The 15170-nt window shown below is 29.3% G+C and overlaps 1 protein-coding gene across 1 annotated transcript in view; it reads right to left on the reverse strand.

The window, feature by feature from the left end:
* Positions 1-4949: 4949 nt before the first annotated feature.
* LOC129223448 (calcium-binding mitochondrial carrier protein Aralar1-like) overlaps positions 4950-15170 on the reverse strand; it is a 76781-nt gene continuing 66560 nt past the window's right edge. Inside the window, 1 exon segment of the mRNA XM_054858065.1 lies at positions 4950-7267. Within this exon segment, the coding sequence (XP_054714040.1) occupies positions 7096-7267 (172 nt within the window). The 3' untranslated portion in view covers positions 4950-7095.

Below are 15170 nucleotides of genomic sequence, written 5' to 3' on the forward strand. Positions count from 1 at the left end.
ACAGGCATCTTCGCTCATTGGCTACAGCAATGTGACATCATTATAGTGGGGTGGAGTTTCAAGAACTAAATCAGAAGTTGGTTTTAAAATTTTGCGTTTGGGCAACAGCCATTTGTTTTGTTTTCCATCATGGTTTCCGTTCGTATGTTTTTGTGTTCAGTGCATTTTGCGATTGTAGAATGTTAGTTCTTTATGATGTTAAAACATAGTTTGTTGTAATATGTGGAATTATAATGGCGAAATCGCATCGCTTAACAAAATTTGGTATGGAGTGGTTGAACCAGGAGGACATTAATAGTACAAATTTTGGTGCATGGTGCACTAAAGGAAAAGATTATTTTTTCTGCATTTTGCCATTTTTGCAACTATTCAGTGCTCATAAGCGATAGTGGATTTTCGCAATTGAGGCAGCATGCTGAAACATTCAAGCATAAAGAAAACTCTGAAAAACGTCATAAGGATCCTTCTTAAGCTCTGTTTGTTCTTAATACAAGTGGTAAAGGGTTCAGTTTAGATATAAAATCAAAGAACAGTGGAATTAGTTCTTGGGTCATGAGTGAAGAAAAAATAATAAAATTATCTTTGTTCAAATTTTGTTTAGTTATTTAGTCTATAAAGTACACTGTTTTTTCAAAAAATATTCTTTCAACTACAGGAAAGTCATTTCAGATGTAAGTTGTAATTTTGTTTGAAGCAAAATTATTCGAATAATGTGTCCTATATTTGTCCTATATTTTTTGTGGAAAATGTCCTATATGTGACAAGTCGATCACTTCTACCCCTGTATTTGAATAACTCTTTTTCCTACAATTAATTAAGGTATGATATACCATACAGACAATCGGTTTTGAAAATTTAGTTGGGTTTATTGATTTAACGGAAAAAATTGTGTTGAAAAACAGCATTTTATTGATTGTACGATTTTTTCTCCCGATGAAAAAAAAAAGCTTTCTATTAAAAATTATTAAACAGAGATGGCAGTTTGAAGCCCTTATATTGTAGTTTCATCTTTCATGTCATATATTATTGTAATCCTTCAATACAGTTTAAGAAACCAAATTTGAAAATACCCAAAAAGCCCATTTTTTAAAACTAAAAATGGGCCCATTTGAATTCACCCTCTTTAATGCTTAACTAGTGAAAATCAAATACAGTATACATCAAATCCCGTGTTTTTGCTCAGATGTTTTATAACTTTTTGAAAGTTAGCTCATTGGCTATGGCGTGCACGTAAAATCACTTTTTTCTAATAACTTCATTAATTTAAATTCTAATAGATTCATACCTTATAGTTTTGTGCACTTTATCAGTAATAGTTAAAATCTTACGTAACGTCGGCTAGTTGTGTCTTAACGTAACTAAATGCTTTTGATGATCCAGGTAATTTATCAACTTGTATGACCCTGCCTAATTATAGAAGAGAACAAACTGCCTTTTTAACTTTCTGCGGTCATTGGGTAATAATTTGCATTTTCTTCTTAACAGGGATGAGAGCGATCAAAGAGCAAAAAAATTTTGCAAAATAATGCAGAAAAGGGATAATATCTAAAATTGCACCAAAACAGCCCTAGAAGCCACGATAGTCAAAAATTCAAGAGTCAATGTTTCATATTTTTTGCAGAAAAATATATTTTTTAATTAAAAACATTTGAATTTATTTTGTTGAAAATGGGAACCTAAATTTTAAAATGAAATTTGTAAGTAAAAAATTACAGAGTGAAAAATCTAAGTTTTCCTTATATGATAGAGCATACTTTCCATAGCAAGAATTGGAAAATAAATGAATAACTATGTATAAATAATTGGTTAAACTTTTTCCTTGCATTGGAACTCAAAAGTTTGTTTTAAAAACTTCATAATACTATTTCAGGATCATACGAACAACTTGCAGTTGCCTCATTTAAGCATGAATTCCAGAAAAATTCTAACACACTGTAATACCTAAGCTATTTGCGATTCACCATAAATATTTTGTACACTTTCTTAAAAATAAAAACAAAAAAAAAAAAAACCCTGCCAGAGACTGTGGGAGCTTTGTTGTTCGCATGCTGTTCACATTTTGTTGATAGACTTCAGCATTTTTTCAAAAATAAATTTAAGAAATAAAATTATTATTGAAATAATGAATAAAATAAGAAGATATAAGGTAGCATATGGTAAAAACCTACCAACATTAAAAGTGATTGAAATATTTGCAAGATGCAAAAAGATTGAAATCTCAAGACGTGCAATTTTCGGCGATGCACGTGTTTGATGCCGCTGGCATGTTTTCCAAACATATGTTTTTTGCAAATATCGTGGAGCATAAAGATTCGAGAGGGAAAAACAGAAAGAATAAATAAACGAGAACCGAAAATTTTAAATAATCAGAATTTTTTCAGAAAAACAGGAGTGTAATGAGACCTGAAAAAGGCAAAAAGAGGAGGAAAGGTTTTTAAAGCTGACAGAGAAAGCGTGAAAAATCTCATCCGTCTTAATTACAATTAAGTTTTTACATTTTGGACTAATTCAGGCTTTATCAGCATTAAAATAAGTTCTGAAGATCATTAGTCCAGTGCCGTTGCTACGAAGAGGACCCCTGGAGGGTGACACCTAAAGTGAAATTGCAAGTTTTTGAAAAATGTAAAGCTAAAATGCATTTTTAAGACCACAAATTTGAAAATTTTCCCGGGGGGGGGGGGGGGGGTGCTAAGTACGTCAATGCATAGGTCTCCTGTCTTTTTTTTTTATTTTGTTAGAAATTAAGTCCTGGCTCTGATAGCTACCTTTGGTGATCAATTTGGTTATTTCTTACAACCATTTTTAATTGATTACATAGATCATCAAACAGGTCTTCCTAATACAGTTGAATGTCGTTATCACATCACCTTCAGGACTGTCGACAAAGTGTCCTCATTGCTGGAGAGACATCTTAACCAGATTAGTTTTAAAATTAATAATTAAACATTAGTTTAAAATAAAATTGCAGATTTAATAAATTTTATCACTGGTATTTTCCATGAAATTGATTTTTAAGTAAAAAAATTGGCATTTACTGTAATTATCAGCAAAAAAGAAATCAATTAATAGATTCCCTGTTTCCAAGGCAAACAATATTATTAAGCCTCTGTTCTGCGGACACCCCTCTATTGCAGACAAAAAAAAAAATCATCCCTTTAGTCTCTGCATTAGAGGGGTTTTACTGTATAAGATGGCAAAGAGTTAATGAAAGTTTTTTTGAAAATCTAAAATGGTCAGGTTGAAAAAAAAAATCTTTTGGTTGATTTGACATGGAATAAGCCAATTGTAAGTTTAATAAGGTGTTAATTACAAGGTATTTTCAGGGAATTATATTTATTAAAGACAACCAAATATGTAAAAATTATATTTAATGAGATTTTTACAGATATTATACAAGTATTGATTACTATGTTGAAAGGTATTAAAAAAGCAAGAATGGCTAATTTATTTAAAGTAATCATTTTAGCTCGAAGTACTTCTTGACTAGATTTAAGAATTGCAATAAAACAATTAAAAACAAAGTAACAATTTATTTTTTAAGTAGTTGATTGTACAGTGTGCATATATATTTTTTAATAATATCAACATTATAATGAAAAATTAATGCAACATTTGTAGATAGCTGACACTTATGCAGTGAATAAATTTCATAAGGATTTTGAAAGGTTTTTGCTTTTAGTATTAAAAATACATTTACTTCATGGAACACAATAATTATGCAATAGCATGCTTTACACATTAGAAATTCACCATACCCCCCCCCCCCCCAGAAATAATATATTTTTTTTTATAATTAAATCAGGGTCAGTAAAAGTCTTTCGAATTTCCCTGAAAAATTATTTGAAAAGTTAACTAAACATTTGAAAATGTTGTAAGAACTTGATAACAATGTATAATTTTATTTATTTTGTAACAAAGTTTTTATGATTAATCGAGAATTTACAGAAATATCTTTCATTAAAGTTTTTATGCAGCATCTCCTGGTAGAAATGAGCTATGAACTTTTTGATACTAATACTTTTTGAGAGACACATTCAGCTAACGTTCGGACAAACAGTTAGCTGTTGATAATTCATTTAATTTCAAAATACAGTTGAAGATTATTACACAAATAGCATATTTATTATCGTTAAAAAAGTTAACGGTTTAAAAGGTGCTCAATAAAAATTTGATAAATCAGTGTAATAAATTAGACTTTACAGTTAGTTTTTTCAGGATGTAAACAAACCATATTATTTAAAAGTTAGATTAATAAACTTACTGTAAGAATTTTAAAATGATTTTTTCATGACTATAAAGAGAATGTTTAAGCAAAACCTTTTTACATTTACTCCTAAGACCGCAAAGTACATAATCAATACTTTAAATCTAATTGGTAATGATGCTTCCAGGCTTCTGACTGCACTATTTACCAATAGAAAGTAGATCTAAAATGAATAATTTAATGAATGTTTCATTTACATTATTTTAAGCAGATGAGTAGAATAAATAGAAGTATTTGATATTCCTCCAGTGGAATGTTTAGGTGAGATGTCTAGGAAGTAGGAGCTGTAATTTTTTACTCATATAATATAAAAAGATTTTAAAATCTCAGTTGTTTAAAAAAAAAAATCAAATGTCTTAATGCAGGCATTTTATACAAAGTATTAACTTAGCTTTGAATCTGCAAAAGCAGCATTTATAAAGATATCTCTGGAATTGGGGGGAAAAAAAACTGATTTGCACACATTGTCAGTTTAGTGCTGGTTATCTGCAAATAACATCTTATTTGCACTTTACATGTCTCGCTATTTATATTGAATTACAGAACCATAACTTGAATCAATACCTTTCTTTGAAATAAGGTATTTCTAAAAAGTCACGAAATTGTGCTTTGATTTGGGTAGTAGCAATTTAGTTTATTTGCTGAATACGAAAATTAATTTCAGGGAAGAGGAGAAGAAAATATAAAGACTTTGACTATTTTTAGTTCAGACACTGAAATCGTAACATACATAGTTTGTAAATGATTTAACAGATCAAAAATACAAGAAACATAAGCAAAGTAGGAGTTTCATTTTATCATGACCCATAACTGATGTTTCAAACTTCAACTTGGAGAATAAGACAAAAACTAAATTTATAGTAAAGATTTAAGACTAAGATTATTCTTGTTTAATGTAACCTATTTTTTTATTCTATTTCTTTTACATACAAGTGACATAATAAATTAAAATGCAGTTGCTAAATAAAGGGTTGTGACAAATTAAGGAAAATTCTCGTGTTATCAATTAGTATACTCATTATCTTTTAAAGAATAATTCAAGTTTCCAAGAACAAGAATCTCTCGGCATTTAAATAAACAATTCAAAATATTTACATTCTTTTACTGGATTAATTCAATTTATATTAATTTGAGAAAAACTGCATTTAATTAAAGCTACAAAACTGGCCGATTCTTTTTAATAGGAATTGCACTAACTTCAAATAATGTTTCATAGTTATTCTATTATAGCACTTTTATAAGAACAAAACGGCTATCGTTTTCCTTTAACATTTGTTACCTCCACATGAGCTTTTCAAAATGGAGATTGGTATTTATTCCAGTGAGAAATACCCACTTCACAATTGGAATAATTCATATAAGTTTCAAGCCATTAGTCAAAAGAATAATTCACTTGCTGCCACATTCAGCTTAAAACTCAATGCTAATGTGTTATATGTATAGTTAAAAAAATAATAATCATCAAAAGGCTACGGAGATGGCATTACATTTTAATATAAAGAATAATTTGTTTATAATATGACAATAGTTAGTCAAGCAGAAATTGAATTTAAAACAAAGCTTGGAAATTTTTCAATCATATAATTGATTTTAAAATATGAAATGATAGTATAAAATATATTTTAAAAGGTTTTTTAAATAATTTTTATAGAGTGATTTGCCTCTTTAATATTATCTATAGAATTAAGAACATTTTTAGTGTCAAAATTTATGAAAAAAATAGTGTTCTGTGTGTATTTTACTTGATTACGCATGAACCGTGTCAAATGTTACATTTTTAGTAATGCAGAGTAAAAATTCAAAATCACTTTTCAACGAAAGATATGATGTTAAAAAATATTTTAATTCAATATTAATTAATAAAATAGCAATACTAATAGCAATACTAATCCATCTTCCCAGTTGATCTCAAAACTTCAAATAAAAATTAATATTTAGGAATAAATTTAAGATTTTAAGGATTCTTAATTTTAGGTTTCTAACTAAGTATATTAGAGAAAAATCATCGCAATTAGGAAAAAAGTTTTCAAGTTCCAACATAAACATTTAAATAACTGAAAAGTGAAATTTCTAAAGATTAACTTTCAACCACTTTTCGAAATTTGTTCTTACAATCCAGTCTAAGCATATGTATTATCTTAAACAGAATTATTATCAAAACTAAATATGCATTATTTTTGAGCAAAATTTCAATTGTCTAGGTGAAAATATGATAAGTTATCACCTCATACAACAAAACATTCCAAACAACTCTATAATACAACTTTCTTCAACAAGAGCATTCATTGAATATTTAGGATGTTTTCTTTTCTTGAGACTTGTAACTTCGCAGGCAAAGCTTCTTGTACAAAACTTTACAACACCCCAACATCATTAGCTGAAATATTCTTTTTACATTTTCCAAGCAGTTGTGATCTCTTGTAGGAAAGCAAGAGCTCCTCACATTTCAGCTTTGTCAACGCAATTATGAAAATCACAAAAATAAATTTATTTACAAGTAATCTATAGCCATCATATGTTGTAGCTTAGCCAGCAAAAGTCATTTGCAAATCTATTTTTATGTTTGCAGGATTAAGAATTTTTCAGCCAAGGCAAAAACCGATTTGAAACATCCAGCTTTTTTCAACCATCTCCGTCTCTTTCTCCCTCTCGCAAGTTAAGAGGAGAACACTTGTTACTCACTTTTCAAGTTAAAACTCTGAAACTTCCGAAAGATATACAATCTCTAAATTGCTCGTAATAAAGCATTCCTAAATTGTTGAAAGCAGTATTTGATGGATTCTAAAAACTATTAGATTTATACAGACTAAAATTTTAATTTGTTTATTTATTTATAATTTATTTTCAATGGGCGTCCTAAACTTTGGGAGGAAAAGACCAAATTTAGATTCCATGCCACTGAACGTAGCATTTGCTAATCGGTAGCCGCCTATGTGATCAGGATTCAGAGAACGTGTTTCTCCCGCATGCATTGGAACTTTAGTCTGAGAACCTGTTGGCCTCCTATAAAATAAACAAAATATTGTGTTATAAACTAAACAATACATTAAAATATAAAGCATAAAATTAATTATAAATATAAAGATTTCATTTCTTAAATTAATTGAAGTAATACAATTAATTTACATATAATTATCTCAATAAAATAAAATGTATAATATGTGCTACTATACACTGATTTTAAATTCATAGATATAAAAATGTATTTTATTTGCATTTATAACTATATCACATATATATATTCAAAAAACAAAAGTAATTTTAAAAATTTTAAATTGATATTTGTCGGATAATATTAGAAATTCATTTGCAATGAAAGAATTATCCATCCGCACATTTGAAATAGGGCTGAATAGGAATCTAGCGAGCTTAGACTGTTCTTTCATTAAATTTAAAGGCTACGTTAATAATATTGAATAATTGCTACTTTTATCATCAACAATAATTTAAAAATTGCAACATTTAATGTGTTTCAGATCAAATAATTTAATGAGGTAGTCTAACTTAAAGGAATAAAACATGAAACAAACAAAAATTAACAATTTGATTCAAGAAATCAAATAAATAGTTCAGGATAATGCATTTAAAACATAATTTCAGCTAATATATAGATGTTTACAACTTTTTAAGCCAATTCTACAAAAAAGCAACACATAAAAATAAAGATTTCCTTACTTTCTGGGAACCTTAAGAAAGAAATTAATGAAACATGAAAAGATGAATATGATTAAAAAGTAAAAAGAGGAGGCATAATTGTATCTATAAAGTGTAAAAATCAATCATAAGTAATAGTAATAAGATTTTTTTTTTTTTTTGAATGATCAAATTTCAATTTTTTTAAATGTTATGCTAGCCATTCTTAAATTTATCAACAGAATATTATTCACACTTAATGGAATTATTTTAGTGATTTAAGGTTTAACTAAGATGATCATGTGGAGTCGGATTCTTTTAGCAATGCTAAATTACATTGAAATTTAAAGTAAGTTTAGACTTAACATGTTTTACAGTTTAATTATAAAAGAAAGACATGTATGAAATCCAATCTTATTTTTTTTTCTCTTTCAAATGTCATAATAAATGAATGTACATGCCTGTATCCCCAGGGTGTCACAACTAACACCAATTTTTTCAGGATCTAGTTACGCGTTTTTTTGCCAACCTCAACTACAAATGATGCATAAGGGCCGTTCCAGCGTTACGTGTGTGACTTTTTGACACCATTTTGTTGCTAATAACAATATGATGTTTTAAAAATGTTTCTTAGCAGTTTCTACTGGACTAACAGAAGATATGTAAGAGGTTTTGGGTGGCAATTTTATTTTTGTAGTACAATTCTAAAATTTTTTATAAAATTTTTAATACAGCATTACGTGTGTGACTCAGAAAATCTTAAAATTAGCTATAGTTCATACTATGTTGAATTTCCTGTGAAGTTTTAATAGGTAAATGAACAGTATTTTTTGTGCATGTGTCTAAGTATACTGAGTAAGTATTCCACAAATATTTTTTTTTTCTAAAGCTCATACAATAGCAACAAAAAATTTTTTGTTAGCTTTACATGTGTGACCGTGTGCAACAGTTGAAGGGGATTTACTTATAAAAATCCAATTTATGTCAGATCTTTGGTAAATTTTGCCCAGAGGGTCTTTGGTGCTCAAGAACTCACATGGTAATTCTTTGACCCAGACCTTTGCCATGGGATTTCTCTCCCCCCTCCCCCACACGGGGGTTTTCAATATTCAAATTCAGTTTACATCGGATCTTAGCCAAACTTGGCACAGAGGTCCGTCCTTTGATGCTTAACATACATAGTACGTTCACATAGGGGTCCTTCTGCCCCCTTTGGGGGTCGATCCCCTTAGAGGGGGGTTCCAGAAAATCCTTAAAACGGAATAGTAAAGCCTACCAGTACAAATGATTTTTAAAAAATATTTAATTAAAAAAAAAAGTTAAATACATCTAAAGTTAAATTTTGAGGCATAAAATTGCTCCTTTCTACACATTGATGGAAAACCTAACACTATTTTTTTTTCTTTTATTTAAGCCTCATTGTTAAAAATGTGCCACTTGAGAAAACTATTATTTTCGAGGTAGACTGTGCAACGCAGCTAGTAAATACTTAAATTGAAAGGATAATTTCTTAAAATAAAGAATGAAGATGAAATTAAATTTTATTTGCATACGAATCAAATAGTAAATGTCAAGCTTATAAACTATCACGAACTTCTAACCTCTCCTTTTGTGAGTTAAAAGGTTTGGAATGTTTTAAATCATCTGTTGAATTCACTCGCTTTTTTCAAAAATTATCGAAAAATGTAAATGCAATTTAAAGTATTTCGAATATTGTACTTTTGATCTTAAAGTATGCAGATTGCAAACACTTTGCTTAAATTGCTCTTTGGGTATGAAAACAACAATTAATTAATTTGTTCTTTTTATTTATTTATTATATTTTATCAATATCATTATTTTTTAACAGTCATTGAGTCTTGGATTCAGTGCCAGCACACAATATTTTTAGTTGAATTACATGGAAAAAAAAAGTACTTTTTTCCCTTACATTCAAATGTCAAGACCCAACTCGTAATGAAAACCATTCAGGAGTGTTGTGTGTGACATCTTTCAAAAAGCCTCGTTAAAAAAATTTTCTGCCGAATGTTTGAAGATGAATGTGTGGTTACAGGTATTATGTATCAAGTTAATTTAGGATATGAGATATTTTTCTTCTACCCCCCCCCCCCCCCCAATTTGACCTTGGAGGAAAACTTTTGTTCTTTTTGCACTGCGTGTGTGACTAACAAAAAGTGACCTGCAAATTTTGGGGGTTAAAAACTTATCAAAAGTATTTATTAAAAAAAATTTGGCTCATAACTATAGTAAAGCATTCGTGCTCATGAGATTTGTAGTTTTTTCAAAAAAAAAGTAATAATAATAATAATGATAATAATGATTAAGTAAAAAAATGGCTCTTACATTTATTTCACTAACAATGTTTTTTTTTTTTTTTAACTTTGTCTAAAGATTATCAAATGAGGCTAAAATCTGATATAAAAATTCTTTAAACACAAAATTGATGCTGGAATTGAAAAGAACAGATATTTCTTCGTCAAAAAATAAGATTTGTTTCTATATTATGTGAAAAAAATTTTGGTGCGTCAGGACCACTTTCCATGGCGTTGCCCATAAAAACTTTATACATTGCTAACTGTTACAAATAGTCTTTGTATGAGCAGTTTTGACTGCTGATGAAGTCCTGAAAAAGTCAACATTCTCTAGCCATGATACTTGACTTCTGGAGTCAATATCAAACTAATTCCTTATTAATACTGATACTTCACTTTCATCATACAGTTATGTTTTCTTTTTATAAGAAATGGAAGAGTCAAGTTTGATTGGAATTATTTTTAAATCTACAGCTTTAACTTGTAAATAAAGTCATAAATTTATGCTACATACTTTCACTAAATTTTCATGACTTACTCGAGAAATTTATAAACAAATTCAATTACATTCAGCCTCAAATTTAAAATGCAATTTAATATCTAACAACCCATGATTGATGTTCAGCAACTTCTCAACTTTATCTTCAAAATGGTGCACTTACTTCAATTATGAAAATACTTTATCTCATTCTGATTATTAACATCCAAACTTTTATTCAAAATTTTAAAATCATGTAGGAATTTTAGCTTCAAGTTAAAATTTATGCCACATCATAATCTTCATTTTCTAAAGACAAAAGGTTTGGTTACAGGTTTTTAAAAGCATTTATCATAATTAGAAAAAAAGAGACTGCTTCACTGTTTATGTGACCAAGATTCCTATGCCATATTCATACATTTGTTATGATTTCTCTTTTGTCTCACAACTACCAGTAATATAAAACCATCTATACATTTCTAAATTTAGCATTGTAAAACACAAGTTTAGAATGAATACTTTATACACCATAAAACAGAAACGTGTTTCAAAACTAAAGCTCATTGAAAGAATTGGCAGCAAAAAACTTGCAAGAAACAAACAAACATTTAAAAAACTAACAGATAAGAACTTTTGCAAAAATCTACAACAATGCTTCAAAAATTGACAGATAAAAACCAATAATAAAATAAAATAAAAAATTATTTTTAAAAACTAGGAATAATAATGAAAATAACTAAATTTAGAGTGGAATTTTTTGTAAAAATTTTATGATAGTGAAGGTTTCATGCCATTTTTCACTTGGTTTTCAAAAAACTTTTTCTACTAGTTTTTTAACATAATTTAAATACCTTTCTGTACAATGGTTTTACCATTTTTTGCAAAAGTTCACTTTCTTGTACTGGATAAGAAGTTCATTATAACTTGTAAACATGTGTGTAAAAAATGCAATTTTGCGTTTAACAATGAGAATAATCCATCAATATAAAGGTAAGAATGTATTCATAAAAATTGTGTAATTAAGAAAATACAAAATTAATATACATATAGTGTAAAAATGAATGCCCCAACCCTTTTTAACATCTATATTGACGACGTTTTACGCACTTGGAAAGCAATTGTCAAGACTGGTATTCCACTGAACATGACAACTGTAATTAATACATTACTGTTTGCTGACGATTTGATCATTATCCAACCGAATGAAGATGACCTACAACGATCCCTTTACACACTACAAAAAATATGTCAAGACTACAATATGAAGATCTCGATACAGAAAACTAAATCGATGGCATTCCAGGGAAAGGAGCCGGTAAGAACTAAAATTGTCCTCAAAAACCAAATTATTGAACAGGTCAATAATTTCAATTACCTTGACTGCAACATTTCATACCAACACGATTCTGATATCCAGAACAAAGTGAATAGGTTCCAACATATTAGTGGTACGCTGTTAAGAACCTTAAAAGGAAAGACAAGAAGAGAAACTCCGATGAAGTTCTATAGGGTTGTGGCAGTGCCAACACTGTTCCATGACTTGGAAACATAGACCATGAACTTCCAGACAACAAACAGAATTCAGATGGTGGAGATGCGATTTCTCCGAGCGGTCAAACATTGCACCATCCTAGACAAAATAAGAAGCGAAGACATACGAAATGTATTACAGATCTACAGCCTTAACAGAAAAATTACCGATTATCGTATCAAATGGAGAGACCACATACGAAGAATGCCGCATGGAAGACTACCAAGGGCCGCCTACTACTATCAACCCAAAGGCAAACGAGACCGCGGTCGATCTATAAAGCAGTGGTCAGACCAGGAAGCCGGAACAGGCTGAAAGCCTAATCCATTAAGATGGTGATATAAAAATGAGTTAACTAATTTAATTGATCCTAAGAATGTGCAAAAAAATTGTTTGATTTGGTGCGTATAAATCAATTTCCTTCAAAATTACATCCAGCCAAGAATAACTTATTTAAAATTAAACAAGAGAATAACAATAACTTATTTAAACCGAAGTTACACCTAAATAATTATAAAACAACTTCTGAATTATAGACACTCTTTATTCAAATAGTCAAAATAAACTAAAAGGACAAACAACAACATTGATTCAACATAAAAAGGAACTGGCACAGGTTACTAAGCAGAGATAAGGTAGGTAGGTCTGTTGCTAAGAGTTCAAAATGTGCCAATGCAATGATTAATGTAGAAACCAGGTAAAACAAATTATTATGATACTAAAACATAAAACTATATGCTACATTTTTATGTTTCAGTTTCTTTTTTCAAATATTTATGTTTTAGCCTAAATAAATAAGTTATAATGTCTATCCAACGATATGCAACATGCCATTCAAAAAGTTACATAACTTTTTTCAAAAATGAAATATTCAACCACTTATCTGTAAAAAAAATTTCATACACCATCTAGTCACAGGAACATTGAAAAATACTTGCATTTTGAAGTTGGTTAAAAAATCTTTATTGTGCACAACTCTTAATTGGGTGCTTCACTTGCCAAATTGACTAACTCCATAAAACAAAAAGTAGAGAATAGTTGACAAGAAGTCGATGTTATTCATAGGTGTTTATCGTCCCTTATGTTACATTTTCTGCCATCACACGGTCAGGAATGTACTGAATGAAAACTTTAATATAAATTCACATGCTAAGCATCGATAAAGACCCATTAAAGCAGAAAGGAGGATTTTTTTTTTAAAGTGGAGTTAATCGATTTGGCAATTGAGGCATCTAATTATCAGTGGACAATCTCAAATACTTAACCTTCAGTCTGAGGTGTGGAAACATTTAACAGCAATTGATGCAATGAGAAGCAAAGTGGACTTTATAAAGTTTCGAATAAAATACGTTTTAAGTTCAGACCTTAGGTTCACTTCCATTGAATTTTTTTCTAAATGATGCTGTATAGCAGCACCTAAAAAGGCTACTAGTACGATCTCTTACCCCAAAACATAGGAGAAGTTCACCTAGCATTTGTACTGGTTATCTCCTTTTGGCACTTACTTGGGATCTTCTTCATCTCTTTGCTTCTCACTGCCTCAATTGGAGTATGTATTTCTGCATTTATGTAATAGTTTATGCAAATAGTTTTACTAATTTTATAGTAGAAAAAAACTTGTACTAATACATTTAATGCAACAGGAGAAAAAAAAAATCTGCAGATAATGATACTTGTGCTAATAACATTATAGCAAAAAGGGAATTTTCTGAGCAGCCATCGAGGTCCCAGGTGTTTTGCAGAATCGTTATTATTGTATAAAAAAGCAGCCAATAACTATTAACTGTCAAGACATTTTTATATAGACTGTCAATCCTTTAAAATAAATTATCTGAAACTTTTGCATTACTCGGGTTCTAAAATGAAGTTTTAAAGCAGTATCATAAGGCTCAAAACTTCAGGGTTACCAAATAAGAAGATTAGTTTTAACAAAAAAATTTCCAAAAATATTTAATAAAGGGCAAGTCATTTCAATATATTGATTTTAATGAAGTAGAAAATGGCATCTGAACTTTTGCTCATAAAATCAGGAAATGCAAGTAGCTTTAAGCAGAGCAATTTACCGCCAAGAACCTGTGCTTGACATGCTGTACAGTAAAATATGATGCAATTTTTAGCACCATAAAAAGTGAAACAGAATATTTCGAGTTGTATTATGCAATGAAAGGAAGCCATCAAAGAAGAGCTCATACAATTCCATGCAATTATGGTGCAAATAAGTATGGAAAATTTAACAGCTAAAATTCAGAATTTACCATATTTTGTTACTTAACCACTGCACTTAATAAATTTCTCGAACGCACTCAATATACATATTGAAAAGAAAAACTGTTAATTTATTAAAAGTACAGTCAATATAAGCAGCCCTTTGAAAAAAATTTTAGAAAGGGAACAATACTGCTGTGGGAAGGTAATAGCATCAAAATATTTAACTGCTCACCTACAAGTTGTTTGACAAAATGCATGTCCAAAATTTCAATCGATATTTTGAAATGCGATAGAAAAGAGTCACTTGACAAAAAAAATTTATGTTTTAGATTGATCTCACATTAATTACAGTCACATGTACTTACACATGTAGTACACATGCACTTATGCTTGCTTAAAATGTTTTTTAAAATTTTTCAAAAAATTGGTCATAAAACTCTAAAGTTAAAATGTCATTTAATTTTATATTTGGATAACATGTTTTGTCATCTAAGAACAAGTATATATTCAAACACTCATGCTGCCACAAATCAAAAGGAAAAAAATTAAAATTTCACTAAAACACACATGCATTTTGGTGCTCAAAAATTACTTCTGAGGTTTCTTAGCAAAATCTATACACGAGAGGATATTAAAAAAGAAATTAAGAAAGGTGTCAGCCAAATCAACCACTGAAGGCGAAAAGAGCAAAGAAGGGATGAAGTTAAACACATATGCTAAACTTAACTGTTGGTTTTTCGAATC

Source organism: Uloborus diversus, chromosome 5, assembly GCF_026930045.1.
Source record: "Uloborus diversus isolate 005 chromosome 5, Udiv.v.3.1, whole genome shotgun sequence".
Lineage (NCBI taxonomy): Eukaryota > Metazoa > Arthropoda > Arachnida > Araneae > Uloboridae > Uloborus > Uloborus diversus.